The following is a 20,957-nucleotide window of genomic DNA, read 5'->3' on the forward strand; positions in this document are numbered from 1 at the left end:
GAAAACATAAAGTCCTTGCAGAATTTGACCTTGTCTTTTAGAGAGCTTCTGTCTTCTAAATTAAACTAGAACTATAAGCTGTTTTAAATGAAAACAACTATAAATCAGGCCCTTTCTCAAGAACAATGTTGAAACAATAGGTCAAACACCTGTCCACCCCATACCTAATAGCCAGGGATGAATCTGCAAGATCTAAACAGCAAGTCCACTGGCAGACTAGGATCACGAATTCATCTATCCATTCAACATATTTGAGGCCCTTCTGTGTGCCAGGCACTGTTCTAGGTGCTGATGATACAGCAGTCAACGAAACAGACAAAAACCTCTGCCCTGGTACAGCTTACCTGCCGGGGGGCGAGAAGACAAGCAGACCAAATCAATAAAAATGCGGTATGGGTTGAGAGGGGAAAATAAGTGAAATGAGGATTGGGATTTGCATTTTAAGTGGGGTGGTCAGGGGAGGTGACAAGCAAGCAAAGGCCTGAAGGACGCGAGGCTCTGGCCTTGGGGCGAGGGGTGCAGACAGGATACAGCAAGTACGAAGTTCCTCAACAGAAGATTTTCTGCTTCTTACTCTGTGATGAGCCACTGCATGCTTTCAAACACTCACATAACAAGTGTTTACTTAACTGAAGAACCAGAGACCCACCAGGATGAGAGCCTTTGAGGCACTGAGTACTTATAGTCATTGAGGAAGGTCCCAATTTTACCTGGGCATAAAGTTACTGGGTTAAAATCAAAACGGGTTAATGTCCTCTGGGCCATAAAATTTGGGGTTATCATTTCTACCAGGCTAAAATCATTTGCATCTCCTCTGGACAAAAATCTTCAAGTTAGGGCTTCCCTGGTGGCACAGTGGTTGAGAGTCCGCCTGCCGATGCAGGAGACACGGGTTCGTGCCCCGGTCCGGGAGGATCCCACATGCCGCGGAGTGGCTGGGCCCGTGAGCCATGGCCGCTGAGCCTGCGCGTCTGGAGCCTGTGCTCCGCAACGGGAGAGGCCACGACAGTGAGAGGCCCGCGTACCGCAAAAAAAAAAAAAAAACAAAAAAAAAACAAAACTTCAAGTTATGTGTAATCTCACAGGGTCCAGGCCCTAATCAAGAGTAAATAGGAAATAAAAGAAAGATGCAACCCTGGAGAATTTAAACAGGTCGTGGGTAGGTCTGTTAGGCTGTGCTCAGTATGATACTGAAAGGCTATGCAATCCTCCTTTTGCCTTCTTCATAAATGTTGGACCCTTTTTCTTAACATAAGACACAAATTTACATATTGGCAGCTGTGGCTTTCAATTTTCCAAATGCAGTGTGCTATTAATATTAATCTGCTTTTCACCATCTTCTGTGTCTGTTTTCAGTCAGGCAGGAAAATTAACAAGCAATTCTAGAATTACAATAATGCTCCATTATAAAAACTAAGTATATTTTAATACTCTTTTGATACTCACCTTTATGGATACTAAAACATTTTATGAGCGATTTAAATTTTGTATCAGGACCAAAGAAATACACACATATCTGCTTTGAGTTGAAGCCAGCAACAAAAAAACTAATTGACACTAATTGAACTGTGGTTTTGAATTTTATATGGATTTGGGGCATAACTCTGGGCAAGTTACTGAATTTCTTAGCCTCAGCTTCCTCCTCTGAAAAATAAAACCTTCATCACTTCACTGTTGTACATGTGGTTGTGCTGACAGACACAGAGCTGGGATTACGCTGCTGTGCTCATTTTCACTCTGTTAAATGCATATTCACAGGTCATAACTTCTGCTTTTTGGGCTTTATTGTAGGTTTCTTCTTTTTATCATGTCTTTTGCTACATGGATGTGTCCTTTCATCTTGTGATTGTAAAAATTAAAATTCAGGTTTTTTAATCTTACCAATTGCTTTTTTTTTATTCCCAAGGGAAAAAAAAGTTTTACCCGTATTTCTCATCCTTCTTTCCTTTTGTCAAGAATGAAATGGTGTTTTCTGAAGTAGCCTTAGCATTAGATATGAAATTCAACAAATCTCAATCTCTCTCAATCTCCTCTCTGTCTCTCTCTAAATGCCATTTTTAACTGGAATCCCTTTCTCATAATTTAGTGTCCCATTTTTGAGAAGTATAGAAAACAACACAACGTGCATTTATCTAGAAGCTGTTAAAATTACACACTTAGCTCATGTACCAACTGTTCTGTTAGCTCTTCACTAGGTTCTTGGAAAGTTACACCATATGTTTGTCAATAATTAGTTTTTTAAAATAACAACCTGTTCACCCAAACACATTAAATAAATATGCCATAAGAAGTGAAAGGTCCACATCACGGCTTCAGGCAGAGATGCACCTCCCATTTACTCCACACAAGTTTCTTGTCAGAGAACATCACATGAGCCAAATTGGAATCAGGCTACTTATTTGGATGGAAGCAGAAGAGGCAGCAGTTTTTAGGACTCTTGCATCTGTGTTGTGTGTGTGCTACTAGGTGTTTTGAAACACTCTCATGTTTAGCCTTTAATTTGCCCAAAAGTGCTTTTCTGTGTTATAACTTCATTAAGTGCATTTTGCATGCCAGAAGACCATGAGACCCGAAAAGCTTGAAAAAGTTGAGAATGGTACAGAAACTCTGAATATACTTAAAACCCACTGAATTGTACACTCTGTATCTCAATAAAACTGATGGTACAGAAAAAATAATGAGTAAAGGAAGCATTCATGCCATTACAGTTTATGTAACTGTTGTAATTATGTAATTCCAAATTATTACTTATATAAACTTGTCTTTATCAGTCAATTGATATATATATATTTTAATTTTTATTGGAGTATAGTTGATTTACAATGTTGTGTTAGTTTCAAGTGTACAGCAAAGTGAATCATTTATACATATACTTATATCCACTATTTTTTAGATTCCTTTCCCATATAGGCCATTACAGAGTAGAGTTCCTTGTGCTATACAGTAGGTCCTTATTAGTTATCTATTTTATATGTAGTAGTGTGTATATGTCAATCCCAATCTCCTAATTTATCCCTCCCTCCCCTTACCCCCTGGTAATCATAAGTTTGTTTTTACATCTGTAACTCTATTTCCGTTTTGTAAATAAGTTCATTTGTACCCTTTTTTAAGATTCCACATATAAGTGATTTCATATATTTGTCCTTCTCTGTCTGACTTACTTCACTCAGTGTGACAATCTCTAGGTCCATCCATGTGGCTGCAAATGGCATTATTTCGTGATATATTTTTCTATCTGCAAAAAGTATTTGGGTATCTTGGGCTAAGATGGAATTTGTAATTTTTCCAATTAAAATGAATGTAAAATGTTTTCATGTTATGGCTTTTCACTTAGCAGAAGCATTTTCAAGGATAAATTAAAGTTGTTAAGCAAGATAGGGGTTTAATTATTTGAAGCTTAGAGTCAGATGTTTAAGGGGGATTAGACTTGGCAGAGATGGAGATATTGAGATGTGTTGCCGTATGCTGAATTGATCTGTGCTGAGTGGCAGGGCTGAAATATATTCTGCCCATTGAGAAAGACGAAGACCTGCAAAACAGCGGAAGGCTAAGACTATATAGTGTTGTGGGGGGAAGGGGTAGAGAGGCCAGTGAAAGGCAGAAAAACCAGAAAAAATCTAGAAAAGGGCAAACAGATAATGATCAAAAGCTGACTTGGAAATTTCATTTGCTCATCCAGCAGCTGGGCTTGGTTTGTTATCATAAAGGAAGTCCACATGCTTCATTCAGTTCCAGATTTCAGACAAAAAAAAAAAAAAAAAAGCTCCGTGCTTAAGAGTTAAAAGTTATTTTCTAAGCTCAAAAGTAATTTATATCCATTTATTCTCTCTTACCTTACTTTGTAAAGGACAAACCTTAAAACAAACTACAATTTTCTGCCTTGTTTGTAGAGAGAAAAAAACTGGAAAACAATATAGTTTGGGCACTTTTCTAGTAGAAAAAGAGCTCAACAAGTACTGAAATGTGGGAAATATAAACAACAGCAAACATAAAATAACGTCTTTTTTAAAAGGTACATAGCAGGACTTCCCTGGTGGTCCAATGGTTAAGACTTCCCCTTCCAATGCAGGGGTTGCGGGTTTGATCCCTGGTCGGGGAGTTCAGATCCCACATGCCTCGCCGCCAAAAAACCAAAACATAAAACAGAAGCAATACTGTCACAAATTCAATAAAGACTTTAAAAATGGTCCACATCAAAACAATATTTAAAATTTTTTTTAAAAAGGCAGATAGCAAAGGTATTAGTCAATCAGAAATTTAGAATCTGAATGTGTAATGTCGGAAGTTTTGAAGAAAATACATGAGGAAAATATATTATTCTTTAGTTATTTCCGGTAACTTGAGAAAAGTAAGTAAGTGTCTGGGTTCCAAATCAGCAATTGCTGATTCTGAACTTGAGTGACTTTTTTCTGATAAAGGATGAAGAAACGTTGAATAATAAAGCCCTACAAAACCAAATTAAATTTTTAATAAGCTTTTTTTCATATTACATCTGATCCCAGTCAAGAGTAAAAAAAAGAGAACATAAGCCAAGAGAAAATAAAGTTATCGAAGCATTTTTTAAGTATTTGATTTTCAGGACAGACTGGCTTCAAACCTTCCCAAGGTCTACGGACTTTGCTTTTTATTTTATTTTTTTAATAAGTTGTAAAATAAGTTTTTAAAAGAAGTTATCTTAAGAGGAATTTTTCTACATTTTAATGCAACTTTATAAATTCTTTCAAAGACATTTCCAACATAAGATAAGTCATATTGGAAAATGTGAATCATTCCAGAAATAGAGATTTTAGTTTCATTTCAAACTTCATTTCCTTTTAATATTCATTCACCTGCAGCCCAAATTCTTCATGTATTTTGCCAGATATTATTTATGAACTACAAACGAGGCAATTACGTCCTCTGCTTTATGAAATCACTTAAACTCAAACAAAACAAAACGGAACAAAACACCCTTTTAAGGGTGATGATGGTGATTGCATCTGAGAAGGTCACAGTAGTTACGCTGAGCCCTCCTCTGGAGACACTGGGCAAACATACTCTTTTCTCCTGATTAGGGCAATTTCCACCCCAGAACAGTTTTTTTCCACAGCAATAATAAACTAGTTTGGGAGATCCCCAGATACAGGCTCTGAATCTTTGAAAGCCAAACCTCAACAATAAAAACCCACACACAAAAATGTAGGTGAGACATGGTGTCTCTGGCTCGTTTTCCCTTCAAATCCTTCCCAGCTCTCGAAAGCTTCATCATAGCCTAATCGAGCGTTGCAGCACCCAAATAAAATAGATTTTTTAAAAGCCTTCTATTTACTAAGTGCTTTTTGTCAGTTTCTCACCTCTCTAATCACCCCCATTCCACTCACAATTTATTACATAGAGTGTGAACAGTTCTTGGCTTATCGTGAGTATTCAGTAAATGTTGATGATGGGATTATTAGTGTCATTATCCAGAGACAAAAAACGATGCTCGATATTTAAATCTTAACTACCTTATCAACGATTACTAGAGAAAATCAAGTGTAAGTTGAATTCTTTCAAATTGCTCTCATGCAAGACATGTGTTTATTTTTAAGCCCAAACGTTATGTCTCTCTAGCCTAGCTATATAAAATAGCTTTGCTCTCAAAGTGAATACCATGGGGAGAAAATGGGCAGGGGACTATTGTAGATTAAAAGAACACAAAGAGGCTTAACAACAAAATGCAGTGTAACTTGATTGACTCCAGATCCAGAAATAAAAATCTACGCAAGACATTTTGGAAACAATTGGGGAATTCGAATATGGGCTGGGTATGGATGATATTACAGAATTATTAGTTTTATTAGGTATTATAACGGTATTGTGGCTATAAAGAAGGCTGTCTCTATTCTTAGAAAATGCAGGCTGAAATATTTAGGAGTAAAGTATTGTGATATCTGCGCAACTTATTTTCAAGTGGCTCAGTAAAAAGTTATATATTTAAGTATAGAGAAAAAGCAAATGTGACACAATGTTAACAACTGGTGAACCTCAGTGAAAAGTTTATAAGTGTTTATTGTACTATACTTCCAATTTTCTGTAGAGGTAAGATTTTTTAAATAAAAAGTTGGGAATAAAAAATAGCAAAATAAATAGTTTTACTGAAGAAAACACCACACATTTCTTTAAATATTTTACTGTAATAATATACAATTATACATTCTTTTTACTTATTTACACTTCATAAAAGCATACTCACTCAACATAGTTACTCAATCTGAAATTAACTACCTTAAGTACATCATTTAACTTTCAGTGCTGATGCATGAATCTCTTTATCTTAAATATAAATCAAAATAGCTTAACACCAGCTTTAAATTAAAGACAATGAGATGCCAGGTGGATCATGAGTTAGTATTTCAACTAAGTTAAAATTTTCAATAATTTCTTTTTTGCTTTTCTTTTTTGTCTAGAATAGTCTGTTTTAAGCTCAAAACAGCATCTTGAAATCCAGGATTTAAGTCTAATACTTTCTTGAAATCTTCCAAAGCATCATCAAAGTATCCTGTACCAGAACCCAAAAAATGGAAAAGAAAAAACGCTGAGTACTTCTATATATTATTCATAGCAAAGTTTGGATACATATACTTTTGCTTTTATATTTACAAGCTTTCAACCACTCCTACTAAAGGAATATTTTCCTCTTGATAATGATGTAGGGATGTTTGAATCACAGTAACTTTGTGTACCCTTACAGATTAATACACTTAAAATTAGTTATGGGTTTACGTACTGGGATTTAACAGGTACATAGCCTAAATCATCACAAAATTTCAACAAAATCATATCACCTATTTTATATAATTACAGTAAAATTAAGAAACAGGAAATCAATATTCTTTTTAACACTTTAATGAGAAACGATCCTAACAGTCCCTTTAGTCCAAGAATCTAAAACCCCTTCACTTTATATTGTCTTGTATGCCTTCAAAGATTTTAACTCAGAAAAGCTTCCCAGGGGATCAGAAGCATTACCCTCATTTCGCAGCTGGGGATGCAGAGGCACGAAGTAATGGGATCACTCTCACTCCTGTGCCCAGGTCCAATTCCCACCCCAGTGCCCCGCTGTGGTCTGTAACACCTACTGAAAGCCTAAAATAAATTCAGGTGGCTTCCTTTGCTCCAGGCTCTAAACCTGAATTTCACATCACTTTCACACTGGATGATTGCTACATTAGCTTTACAACGTTTGAGAGCTCTGAATTCACAGAATACAGTCAAAGACAAAAGGGGGGAAAAGATCCTTACCCAGCCTATATAGTATCAACCCTCTGTTGTAATATGGAACTTCAAAATTGGGTTGGACTTCTATGGCAGATGTGTAGTCATCCATGGCTTCATAAAAATCCACCCTGAAGTACTTGATTTGCCCCCTGTTGTTATATGCAGTAGCCAAATCCTCAGGGCTGCATTTGCTTTAAACAAAAAGTTCACATTAAAAACACAGTGTTGCCAAATTCCTCTTGCTTCCCCTTTCATTCTCTTTCGGGTGTTGTCAAACTCATAGCCTATAACATGCAGTATCTACACTGAAAAACCAAGCGGAAGAAACAAAGTGCAAGGAAATAAAGCAGTGGAGTCAATTTTTGTTTAATCCTGGTTTCTACATTTGCAAGGTTATATAGCACTGCAATGTCAATCTGAAAAGCACATTCATTTTACTGTGTGTTCAAAGCCCCTGTTCATTGTCAACTTGTGTTGTTGAATATAATATGAAAATGTTTATTTTCTAAAGCACATGCCAGTGAGGCAAAGAAGACAGCTCAGAATTGAATGAAGCAAGGAGGGAAAGCCAGCCCGAAGTTCAAGTGTGCTACGGACCTGTCATAAAGTGAATCAGTTTTATCCTCAAATTTTTAAATGATCTCAAAACACTGAGATTTTAACTCATTTTCCACCAATAAAGAAACAGAGGTTAACTCTAAGTGAAAAATCAACACGCTGATCCCTAGGGAGTGCTCTCTGGGGACAGAATCGCCCTCCCTCCAGCCTCAGCAGGTATCCTTCCCAAGGCCAGACTGGCTTCCTGCTAGTGGGACATCATGGCTCTGGTCCACACTGGGGGTCCTGTGTGCAGAAACGGCACTGCATCTGAGGGCTCCAGAGGTGGTCCAAGGAGCTTTGAGTGAGCAGCCTCCTGTGAGTGGTTAGACATCCAGGCAGCTCTGACCAGCCACCAGCTCAACAGGACACACACACGCACACACACACACACACACACACACACACACACACACACGCCAGCCTCTGCTGGACAAATCGTGTACACAGAGAATATCAGTGGGCTCTGCTCCATGTCAGAGATGATTCTGTTTTCCTTTCTTTTTTTCAAAGAGGATTCTCAAATTTGAACCAAACAGGGAAGATGCAGGCTGAACTCAGCTGTCATTCTTTGTTATACTCCACAGTTCAAAGTCTAGTTCTCAGAAAATATTTGTGACCGCAGTCAGTGTTATTAAAAGTTACTTCTCTTAACATCTTGATCCTTGAGATCTCAGACAGGGACTGTAATTACTGCTGTTAGGAGCGGTACTCACAGCCTAGGGGTCTCCTTCAAGTTTAAGTTTCCTAACAATGGAAAGGAATCACTGAAACTTTAGAAAATGTCTGTTTCTGTGAGCTAGGACTGAGAGAGACTGGGTACATGGACACTTCTAGATGCCGCCAGCACCACCGTTAAATCCTAGTGAACAAGAAGGGACGCTCCGCTTATCTCTCTCTGTTATGATATAGCTGGACTGCTGCCCAGTAAAGAGTATTAAGAAAAATGTAAGGCTTTAGTCATTAAATTTCTAAGCTTCAAAACTTTGTTATAAGTGTCTTATTATCAGAGGATCATCAAATGTTTGATTTAGAATCAGATCTCATTACAACAAATTCTAAAAGCCTACTCTCCCTATGGAAATCGTTTCATATTTTAAAGACATGGGCTAACAGTTAAAGCCAAATTTTTTTAATACTGAGAATTTTGTAATGATAGTGTTTACTTGGATGGAATATAACCAAGTCACCTAATCCAAAAGTAGATTTTTTTTTTCTTTGCACTTGCTAACTTTAGCAAAGAAAAAAAAAATTGGAAATTACGTTTATGGCTAAGGCTGCACTTTTGGATATTAAAAGAAAACGTTATAAACCATTCAGAGTGGCAGGCATACAAAGACTGTGAATACTGTTTCAAAATGATTCACTGACCCATTGTTTTAAAAATAAACGAACCCTAAAAGATATATTTAAGGAAGAAAGTTGAAATGACAGAATTCAGTTTAACCATGAGTTCCTAGAAGAATTTCAGAACTATAAGGAAATTAGAAGGCTCATGCAGGCATGCTGAGCAACCTTCTGCTAAACCTCCACAGATTTTCTTTCCTATGCTGGTAAGGGGCAGAAATTACATTTGCCACACAACAAATTTGTGCTCTCAGGCTGAGATGAAAAAAGGAGGAGGAGTAAGAAGACTAGAGGCATCGATGCCTGTTGCTGATGAATCCTTTTTGAAACCTACTAGATAAGTCTAAAAAATATAACAAACTAGTGAATATAACAAACAAGAAGCAGACTCACAGATATAGAGAACAAACTAGTGGTTACCAGTGGGGAAGGGGGAAGGGACAATACAGGGGTGGGGGATTAAGAGGTACAAAATATTAGGTATAAAATAAGCTACAAGGGGGCTTCCCTGGTGGCGCAGTGGTTGAGAGTCTGCCTGCCGATGATGCAGGGGACATGGGTTCGTGCCCCCGTTTGGTAGGATCCCACATGCCGCAGAGCAGCTGGGCCTGTGAGCCATGGCCGCTGAGCCTGGGCGTCCGGAGCCTGTGCTCCGCAACGGGAGAGGCCACAACAGTGAGAGGCCCGCGTACCGAGAAAAAAAAAAAAAAAAAAATCTACAAGGATATATTATTGTACAACACAGGGTATATAACCAATATTTTATAATAGCTATAAATGGAGTATAACCTTTAAAAATTGTGAATCACTATATTGTATACCTGTAACATATAATATTGTACAGCAACTATACTTCAATAAAAAATTAAAAAATAAAAAAAAATTAACCTACTAGATAAGTCTATGCTTATAGAGCTTGAAACAAGAATAGAAAACTACATTTTCTATGATTACTAACTTTGGGGGGGGTGGGTACCATCTTATTGCTTGTCCCAAAACTTCTATTAACTATTAGTCTGGTGTATGACTGAAATAAGAAAGCCACTAAATGTTTCTGATTTAATTCCATGTGAGTTTAACAAACAGGAGAAGAATCATAAGCCTCATACAGATAAGACTAGCTGGCATCATGTCAAGAAAAATCAAATCCTTGAGGGGAGAGGAGGGTGATAGCGCAGACAACTCAGAACTGTCAAAAAACCTGCTCATTCAGCTGCCCTTTCTTTTTTCATCCTGGACCACTCAACACAATCAACAAGAACAACAAAGGCAAAACCTGCAGCGCTTGCACCTGGACAAACATCTCCTTGAGCAACAAAATACAAAGAAACTATACGGGACTAAAAAGTTGGTGCAAATTATGGACAAGATACAAGACCAAAACCAAAAACAAACGCCAACTGCCATTTCTGAAGAGCCGGGAGCAAAAACAAGGTGTCGGGAGCAAAAGCAAGGTATCGCGCATGCCCCCTGCACTCAACGCCCCCAAAGGGGTGGGCAGACCGCCTAAGCCACCCCTCCGGCCAGCCGGACCCCGGACACACCCCCTCCCCTCACCCCTTATAAGGAACCAGCTCGCCCCTCCTCGGGGAGCAAGGGAATCTGTTACTTGTGTTTGCTCCCTCCCGCTGCAGCAGGGGCCCCAAGAAAGCCTTGCCGGAATTTCTTGTCTAGTCTCATCAGTTTCTATTGATTGGGGAAGGCCAAGAACCCTAGTCGGTATCAAGGTTGCTAACATCACACAAAAAAAGACATTACATGTTCTCTGACAGAAGGACACAACACCACTTACAATAGTGTTCTCACCATAATTCTGTATCTGAATTGGATCAAACCTCAAGATTTAACTACCAACTCACAAGAAATGTAGGAGACAGAGGACCATATTAAATGACATCAGGGGGTTGAATTCAGCAAATCCAAAATACGGGAAACTCTCAGGACACATGACCTGGTTTCCTCACCAAATAAACTGCAAGGCAAAAAAATGAAGGGGAGCCTTAAAGGCTAAAAGACTTGACGTGCAACCCGACTTTAACCAACTGCTAAAAACCAACCAAACAAGCAAACAAAACAAAACAACCTTTATTGATCAACCAGGAAAATTCCAAAACTTGACATTAGCAATTATGTGCTAATGATATTGTGGTTACACCTTTTTAAATCCTTAATATCTAGAAATGCACTCTGAAACATCAATGGATGAATAATATGATGCCCTGGATGAACTGATAATGCTTAAGCCCTGTGATGGTTACCTGGAGGTTCATTACACCATTTCCATATATTTAAATTTTTCACAGTGAAAAACAAAACACCTGCTGTGATGTCGTGGAGTTGCGGTACTGTGTGCTAGCGTGGCCCCCACGGCACCTCGCCCTCACCAGGTCTCGCTCTAAGACTCTGGATCAGAGTAACATAGAATGGGGACACTCGAGGTGAAAGGCAGCCGGCGCCCCGGTGTCCGGACACCTTCATGGGTGTCCCAGAGGAACGCGCCGAGGGCTGCGCTCTAGGATGCTCCCTCACTGCCTTTCTGGAAAGACAAACGTCTGCCCGCTGCGCCGGTGAGCTCGGGTAGCCGAAAACCAGACTAGACGGACCCTGCCGCCCACCTTGCCGAGGTCCCGCTGTGCCCACTTCTCGCGATACTTACCTCCCGGACGCCTCTCCCTCGGAGGCCGCACAGGCGTACTGGCGAACGTAAGCGGAGTACAGCGCTTCGGCCTCCGCGTACTCGCCCTTCTGGAAATGAGCTTGGGCAAGCGCTAGGGTCGCGAGCTTTTCTTGCCCTTGCTGCCCTTCCATAGCGGTCGGAGGCCTAGCTTTCCCTGTAGAACTGGGGTTGATTTCTGAGCGATTAGAGGCGGCACGACAAAGCTACTTCCGCACCCCGGAATTTAACTTGACGGCAAAAACCTGGGCTCTAGAAAAGGGGGAATTTTGTGCCTTCCGCGGACCCGTCGTCTCGCGGGATTAATGACGCTGCTGGTGGCGAGCGCAGGTGCTTCAGGAAAGCTTGGGCAGACAGACCCCTGTGAAGTGCAGTTCTCTTGTTACTGCTGGTCTCGCCTACCTGTCTCCAGAAAAGCAGTAGATCGATAGTCCCAAACTGGTTTCCAAGTCCGTGGTTACATGTTGCAAGGAGTTTGCCCTTTGTTACAGTGAATGGTGGGGGCAGGGGGGCGGTGCCGGAAGCGGAAAAGATGTAGGTTTGTTTTATGAATGGCTAAAGGACCCACGGATTTGTTGTAGCACTTTTCCGGTTCCTGCGTCCACCTGCTAGAGGTTGTTCTAAGTAGGCTGTGGTTACACTGAGACATTTTATGTCGAAATCCCATGAGCTTAGTTGTCACATGGACCTGAGTCCAGTTTCAAACACTACCATTTATTAACTCCAAGGCTCTAGACTGCAAACTTCTCAACCTTTTTGAACTTCTAGAATAGTGTAAGGATTAATTGAATAGTATTTTGTGTTAATAGTCTGGGCTCGAGGATGTCAGTTTGCATTGCCAGGCCCTTTATGCCAAAGGGAAACCCATGTAGTAATGTATTAAACACAATATGTTTAATCCAAGTAAAAATTACGTGAAATGAACAGTCCTGAGAGAACAATTCCATTTAACATAGCATTAAAAAGAATAAAATACTTAGGAATTAACCAAGGAGATGAAAGACTTGGTTAGATGAAAACTACAAAACATTGATGAAAGAAAGCCATAAATAGACAAACCATGTTCGTACTAAAGCAATCTACAGATTCAATGGAATCCCTATCAAAATCCCAATGATGTTTTTACAGAAATATAAAACTCCATCCTAGAAATCATAAGAAATTTCAAGGGATTCCAAATAGCCAAAACTATCTTGAAAAATAACAAAGCTGGAGGACTTACACATCCTGATTTCAAAACTTACTAAAGCACAGTAATCAAGAGTGTGGTATTGGCATAAAGACAGTCTTTTCCATAAATGGTGGTGGGAAAACTGGATATCCACATGCAAAAGAAGGAAGTGGGACCTAAATAGCATATTAGAAAATTCACTCAAAATGGACTAAAGACCTAAACGTAAGAGCTAAAGATTAAAAATTCTTAGAAGAAAACATAAAGCAAAAGCTTCATGACATTGGATTTGGCAATGATTTCTTGGCTATGACACCAAAAAGACAGGGAACAAAAGAAAAAATAAACTGGACTTTATGAAAAGTAAAACCTTTTGTGCATTAAAAGACTATCAACAAAGTAAATAACCCAGAGAGTAAGAGAAAATATCTGCAAATCATGTATCTGATACGGGTGTGAAATGCAAAGATGGAGGTTCTGTGGAGCAGGTTTGGGCTGGTGTGTCCATCTACTCACAGGACGAAGGGATCTGACATGGCGTCTCCATCACACTTGGGAAGCGCTGGTCTACAGGACACTGGAGGGCCCTGCCCCGTGACTGAGCTGCTGGGCCCAGGCTCAGTTGCTGTCCCTCTCCGACTCTCTTGCCCAGCTTCCACACAGTCCACCTGCACTCGGTGCTTTGCCTGCAGGGTGGCATCATCAAGACTTCCCTCAGCCAGCTCAGCCAGCAATACAACTATAAGATGATCTGCTGAAAGAGTCATGCTTGCCTTTAACCCCACACCGTCATCTGCCTCAAGAAGTGTGGCCACCACAACAGCCTGTGCCCTGAGAAGAAAGTCAAATAAGACTCCTCCACGAGGTCCTCCTTCCTCTGCAGGGCAGCCCCCTGCCTGAGCCCCATGGCTAGGGGCCTCAGTAAGGTTTCCCTGTCACTGACTGGGATAGTAAAAATAAATAAATAAAATTTAAAAGTACGTGTATACACACACATACACTATACATATATATTTCCAGAATATATAGAGAACTTCTAGAACTCAACTTTTCCAGAGTGGGTGTACTGCTCTGCATTTCCCCCAGCAATGTATGAGGGTTTCAATTACTCCATATCTTCCCCAACATTTGTCAGTTTCAATTCTAGCTATTATAGTGGGTATGTAGAGGTTTCCCATTTTTCTCTAAATTCCTCTATATTTTACTAACTAGAAATTTAAACTGTGCCAAATAAGAAATGAGTAAATAAAATAGAAACTCTAATGTCTACTTTTTCTTTTAATTTTTGAGAAATCTCTTAAAAACAAAGAGCTCTTATTATGAAGAAAACTTACAGAACAGCAATTTCTTCAGTTTCACCTCTTTTTTTTTTTTTTCCGGCCACACAGCGGGGCTTGCGGGATTTTAGTTCCCCTACCAGGGATCGAACCTGCACCCTTGACAGTGAAAGCGTGGAGTCCTAACCACTGAACCACAAGGGAATTCCCATTTCACCTCATTTTTTTCTTCTCCTAAATTCAACTGAAATATAAATTAATGCCTTTTATTTTTAAAAAGGTTATTAAGACTATTTTTACTTTCTCATCTATACTCTTTATGTACTTTTGAAATTTTCTCACATGAACATATGTTAGTTTTATACTCAAAAACCAGTAAGTGGGACTTCCCTGGTGGCACAGTGGTCAAGAATCCACCTGCCAATGCAGGGGACATGGGTTCCAGCCCTGGTCCACGAAAATCCCACATGCTGCGGAGCAACTAAGCCCGTGCGCCACAACTACTGAGCTGTGCTGTAGAGCCTGTGAGCCACAACTACTGAAGCCCGCACGCCTAGAGCCCGTGCTCCACAACAAGAGAAGCCCCCGCAATGAGAAGCCCGTGCACCGCAACGACGAGTAGCCCCCACTCGCTGCAACTAGAGAAAGCCCGCGTGCAGCAACGAAGGCCCAATGCAGCCAATAAATAAATAAATAAATTTATTATTTTTTAAAAACAGTGTTAATTTCTTTTAAAAAACGAACTGAGAAAATGATAAGAGTAGGCAGTAGGGGGCAACGTAATATTGCGATTTTCATTTTAGAAACTCCGTAGCAATATTTTGGAGCTATAACATCATCAAATTAGGTATTCTTGATTTTCCATTAAAAATCTGAAAACAATGTTTCCCCATTTCTAAATGTGAACTCTGTATGATCTCTAAGGAGTAATTCACTGCAACCTCCAGTCATCAGACATTTGCCTAGTATCTTTAATAAATTGTTGTTGTTTTCCTGTAGGTAGCAAAAGTGATATTGTACAACTACTGTATCTCCTGTCCCTATCTCCCCTTATCCACTCTGGAGCCCAATACCCTTCGACCCAACCCCCATCAAAATATTTACATCAAAACAAGACAAATACCATGTTAGCATGAGTTATAGATAAAGAAAACAGGATAAATACAATTTTTACCTCAACATTTATTATTTTTATGTTTTTTCACTAATGCCACATAAAACCTAAGATCTCAGCTCTTAGAATACAAAAAGATAATTTCAAAGTGTATGTTAGCAAAAACATGTATGTAATATATATATAATACATATATAAAATAAAATTAGCATTTGTGCATGACAGCAGGTCAACAATGCTATGCTGCTTGTTAGCACACTGTTTATTTGTATGGCTTTATCAATCACTTCGATCATCTCAATAGTTCGGCCTACCATGCTACTTTGAAACTTAACATAATTCAGGCCAAATTTTACGATAAAGAAAAGCATTACTTAAAGGGAGTCAGCTCATGTTTATTACAAGAAGAGAACAACCTTTATTATAATGTCTTCAATATACTGCCTCATTCTGTCTATCCAAATTCTCTCCAAGTATTTGTTGTATATAGACAATTTTGCTTCTCACTGCCCCTTTAATCAGGGGAGAATTTGTTGGTGTCGTTATCCTGAAATTTCCTTCATGTTGAATAAAACCAATTTTCAAGGAGGACAAAGGTCTGTCCCCAAGACATTACGGCAGATCCCTAAAACATTCACAGATATAAATCCCAAATAGTCATAAGCTTTTACAGTAGTCGGAAAGATATGTCTGTGTGTGTACATATATATATATATATATACACACACACACACACACATATATATGTGTATATGCATGTGGATATATGTATGTGTATAAGTATATATACATACATACATACATATACATATGTGATAATCTAGGTCTACAAGGTATGAGAGGTTGTTTTTAGAGATTTTGGTTTCTTGATTAAACTGAACAAGAAGTAGTGACAACAACTCGGGATCTATCTGAAATAATTAGTTGGAGGAAAAATTCTAGCACTCAGGTAGCAAGGAATCAGTGGCAAATGAGAAGGCTCCAGAAGAGAGTTCCCATAAGATATGTTAGGAAAAGTCTGAGGAGTCAACAGCTGATTTTGGAATTGAAGCAAATGGGAGTGTAATCAATAAGTAACAGTAAGGGCTAGAGAATGACAATCTAACTTTGAGTTCTCAGCTGATTTCTGGGATGAGAAAGGGAAAGAAGAGATATTCAGGCATTAGACCATGGACCAAGAATCACAACTCTGAACATGCAGTCCTGCAGGAATTCCTAAACCTATATCCCTGAAAACCTCTCTCTCATTGATGAAGCAGAGAATAGTTTCATTCCTGAAAAGAGAAAGTCTTGTGGGAAGATGTAATTAAGTTCAACAGGAGATATATTCCCTAGGGCTGAGATCTTAGTTAGGATGTTGTTTTCTGATTTGGGGGAATACTGCATTCTGTTACAGACAAAAACAAATGAGATAGATGAAATTCACTGTCTTAAACTTAGATAAGTTAGAAACTTATGAGACATGTTAGACAAAGTAAATAGAGCATATATGTGTGACTATACCTAATATTGACAAGGCACTAAAAATACAAAAGGCAACCAAGGCACTGAATATTCACGGCACACTAGGTATGCATAAGACTTACCAAGTGCTCAATACGCGGGAGGTCTTAATTCAATTACCCACTGATGACTCTTATTCTGGTCTGTCCTCTGCCCAGGAAATACAACTGAATCCACAACTGCTCAGCAGGCTCACTGGCACCTACAGCTATGACCAGGTAAAACTGCCTTTTCTATTGAGCAAATGTGCCTCACTGGCCTCGGGCACACTCCATTGATCGGGTTCCCCGGCTCAAATCTCAGCTCTGGTCCTCTTCCTAGCCACACTATCAGGGGGAAGGCGATGAGGCAGAGTAAGAGTCAGGGCATAAGAACAGATTACAACTCAGGCATCAGGAACTGTGCTCTCTCTACCTGACCGGCATCCTATACTAACAGTGTTAATCTATCCCATCACTTTCTCCTTGTTCTTCACTGTATATTTCAAGTTGATTCAATAAACCATGTGATTTGAGCTTGTAACCCTTTCTGTTCCGTGACCTCTGGAATGCCTTGCTTGGTAGTGTATTTGGAGGCTACCATTATATCAAGGCAACTTCCCACAAGGCACGTGAACACAGTCAGAGACTTCGAAGATTTCTGGTCTTCTCATTTTATTTAGTGACAGGAGCCTGCTATCTATTATGAGCTCATTTAAGCTCTAAACTTCTTCTCATAGCTCACTATTCTCCATCTGCATCAGGCTTAACTTGGCTCTATAGGACCAGAAACATATCACATTGAGAGAGTTAACTAACCTAAGTATTGAAGCTGCAATAACAACCTTGCATATTTCTCTTTGTTGCCTCTGCTAAATATCAACCAAACTTCAGCAAATAATCTTGACGGAATAGTGCTTAAGTCTGGCCTGAAACCATAAAATGAGAGGAAGTAAGATCGTGAGAAATGGAGAATATTATTAGCTATATAAAATAGGTAAGAAATTACCCATTACTGATTACAATTTTTTTTTTTTAATTAATGACAGTAAGTCAAAACAGATGCATATTGAGAATCACTCCCCACAACCCAAGAGTTGTTTAAAGAAAGGATCCAGCTTGGTGACAATGTTTCAAGTAAAACTGCAGCTACAAACTAGATGTTTTTGTATAAATGTATATCATTATAAATTCAGCTAAGTGTTTGGCACAATAACATGAAGAGTAAAGTACCAAATGTCATCTCTTAGATGAAACTAAAAGGGTAGATTAAAAAGGACAAGCTATGTAAAAATTAAGCTATTAGAAACAATTCAAATTGTAAAAATCTATGTCTTAAAATGCCTTCTCTTCACTTCTGAAAATAAAATAGAGAAGACTTTCAATGCTTATTTAATTAAACACAGCTAGAGACAGTGCTCATTTTGGTATTACAACTGTTTAACCTCCGTCTAATACAGGTTATGTCAGTTCCCTAAATTCAACTTTGCCCCATTCCCATGTTTCCCCCACCCCTCCCTGCTAGTAACCGTGACACTGTGAGAAAAATTTTCTTATTTGGAATATTTCCATAGTATCATATAACCAATCACAAGATAGATAAATAGATAGATAGATAGATAAATAAGACAGACAGGCAGATAATATGGTCCATTGCCATACATTTATATGACAATCAGCATCATTATTTCATGGTTGTATTTTTACACAAAATTTTATATATGTATATATTATGTATTTTATATATATATAGAATTTTTTATAAAAAGACAACTGAAATAATGATGCTTATTTACATAAATTCAACATTGTTATATAAACACTCCTATTATATATGCAGTTTGTCATTTCTTCATCCCACTGCACTATGGCATAAGGGACAGAAGTTATAGTTACTTATTTCCTGAGCCAGGACACAGTGCTTGCACACACTGCATGTCCAGAATTGATATTCAGTGACCGGGTTTCCTGTGGCAACACATGTCGGCAGCTTCCCTTCCCCTCTGTAAAATAAGAGGGGACAATTATACTTTGAAACTTCTAATTCCTCAAAACTTCATTACACTACAAAAAATGAAGAATGAAAAGCATTTCAAGATAAGTTTCAAATAAAAAACTTTCCTTACAATGAGAAAATCAAGTATTAATACACTTATAAGAGTAAATTAAATAGGGTATAATGTTAAGGTAGATTACTTCAAAATTTAGTGCTTTAATTATTATATTACACTATTTAGATATAAAAATCCAAGCTTCTAGTAAGGTGTTATAGAATGACATCTACTAGTTACATTTAGCCTACCCTTCAAGAAGGCTGTCCAATTCAGTTTTTCTGTTATCTTTTGGAGTATGTTTGGTGAAGATTTCTAGAGCAAGATTTTCATATTGCTGTTTCTGTTCCGAACTGAGGGTCTCTAAAGACTCAAGTTTAATAAAAGCTTTTGAACAAGTGCCAAAAGCCCTACTGGCACACGCACAGAGTGCTAACAGAGAGTAGATCTCAATGGCAGGGATGATGTCTTCATAGTCTCTCAGGTGAAGAGCTAGGAAAGAGAAGACAATTTGGATTTTTTAAAGCAATCATGGTATCTTGAACGTGCATGGGAAAAAATCTACGTTAAGCTGTTTCAGTTTAACCTACATGAACTTTAGCAAGCTTAAAGAAAACAATGGTAGGTGCCCAGAGAACAAGTAGGAGGAAGGAGGCTCCATGATCTCCACATTCTGTAACTCCAGCTAACAGCTCAGGGCCTATAAAAATAACCATCATCGAATGATGCACATGGCTGTGCCACTTAGAAATATATACACAGACCAAAAATAATTGGTGTCAAAACACCCATCTTTTGTTGCATATAAATATGTTAGAATTTCTGTGGATTCTCAAGATATCATGTTTCTTTTTGTTAAAAAAGCAAAGCATGAAATCATATGTTTTCTCTTTGTGTTTCTTTGAACAGATTATTGCTTTTGTTTGTCTTACTGAAACAATAGAACTTTGAGAAAAAAAGAAGTGAAAATGAGACTGTAAGTTGTCAGTTCAGACAATTTATTTTGCCAGCTACCATACCTTATTTTCAATTTTTCTATGCTGGAGATATAATCTCTTTCTTAAAAATGTACTGCACAATTAATATCAGATTGGTAACCAAATTGTATCTTTTTATTCTCTAGACCTTGCAATCTTAAAAATATCTTGTTATAGTATGATATTGGAAATTTCACAAAACAATTTAAAACAACATAATCATGTATTTTACAACTAGATTCCTATAAACTGGTGCTGGGGTCAAGTGTTTACAACAAAGTTCAGTGGAAGAAATTTACAAAAAGGAAATTCATTGAGTTACAATAAAACATACCCTCTAATTTCACAGGCTCACAGGAAATAATTTACAGAGTACACATTGTTTCAGATCATTTTATCACTGAACGACAACCATATTAAAGCATATGGATACCTTCACCCAGTAGGTAAAGAATCTCAAGTTAAAAGTCCAACTGATCTTGTAATATAGTAAGTCTAGATACTGTGCATAAATTATAAAAAATACAACTATTTTAAACAGTGCATAACTTATATCACATATTAATCAGTTAAAATTCAATGAAGGTAAGTTATAAACATACAAAAATAAAAATGATTCCTATGTATAGCTGATAATCAATTAGAAAAAAAAGGTACATTCCCCAGTGCTAACAATGACAAAAACAGGAATCAGCTACAAAAGAAATGTACAGAAAATACAATAAAACTATAGAACTTTAGAGAGAAACACAGATATACAAAACGTTTTTAAAAATTGATGTTTCTGGATGAGAAAACTCAATATTATAAATATATCAATGATCCCAATATTAATACATTAAATTAATGCAATTCTAATTCAAAATCCACTAGGACTTCACTGAAACTCTTCCCACCTTCAAAAAGATTCTAAAGTTAATCTGAACGAACAAATGCAAGCAAATACCCAAAATGTTTTTCATAAAGGAAGAGGAATGAAGGATAACAGAAATTCCAGATATTAAAATGTAAAAGTAAGGTAAATAAGAG

General features: G+C 38.1%; 2 protein-coding genes across 3 annotated transcripts in view; both read right to left on the reverse strand.

Annotated features, from left to right (window-relative positions):
- Positions 1-6,189: 6,189 nt before the first annotated feature.
- TTC32 (tetratricopeptide repeat domain 32) lies at positions 6,190-12,331 on the reverse strand. Its single transcript, XM_082672530.1, has 3 exons — positions 11,840-12,331; positions 7,264-7,430; positions 6,190-6,520 (listed from the first exon to the last, which is right to left on the reverse strand). The coding sequence occupies exons 1-3, from the start codon at positions 11,989-11,991 to the stop codon at positions 6,393-6,395; spliced, it is 447 nt and encodes a 148-aa protein (XP_082528656.1). The 5' UTR covers positions 11,992-12,331; the 3' UTR covers positions 6,190-6,392.
- A 6,421-nt stretch (positions 12,332-18,752) lies between these two features.
- Positions 18,753-20,957, reverse strand: part of WDR35 (WD repeat domain 35) — a gene marked incomplete at its 3' end in the record, with an annotated part of 59,159 nt that continues 56,954 nt past the window's right edge. For both annotated transcript variants that reach the window (XM_082672524.1, XM_082672525.1), the window contains 2 exons: positions 19,203-19,443; positions 18,753-18,903 (listed from right to left, as the gene is read on the reverse strand). In XM_082672524.1, the coding sequence (XP_082528650.1) occupies positions 18,753-18,903; positions 19,203-19,443 (392 nt within the window). The remainder of the gene's footprint in view (positions 18,904-19,202; positions 19,444-20,957) is intronic.

This window comes from Grampus griseus (genome assembly GCF_964374135.1).
Source record: "Grampus griseus genome assembly, chromosome: 15".
Taxonomy (NCBI): Eukaryota; Metazoa; Chordata; class Mammalia; order Artiodactyla; family Delphinidae; genus Grampus; species Grampus griseus.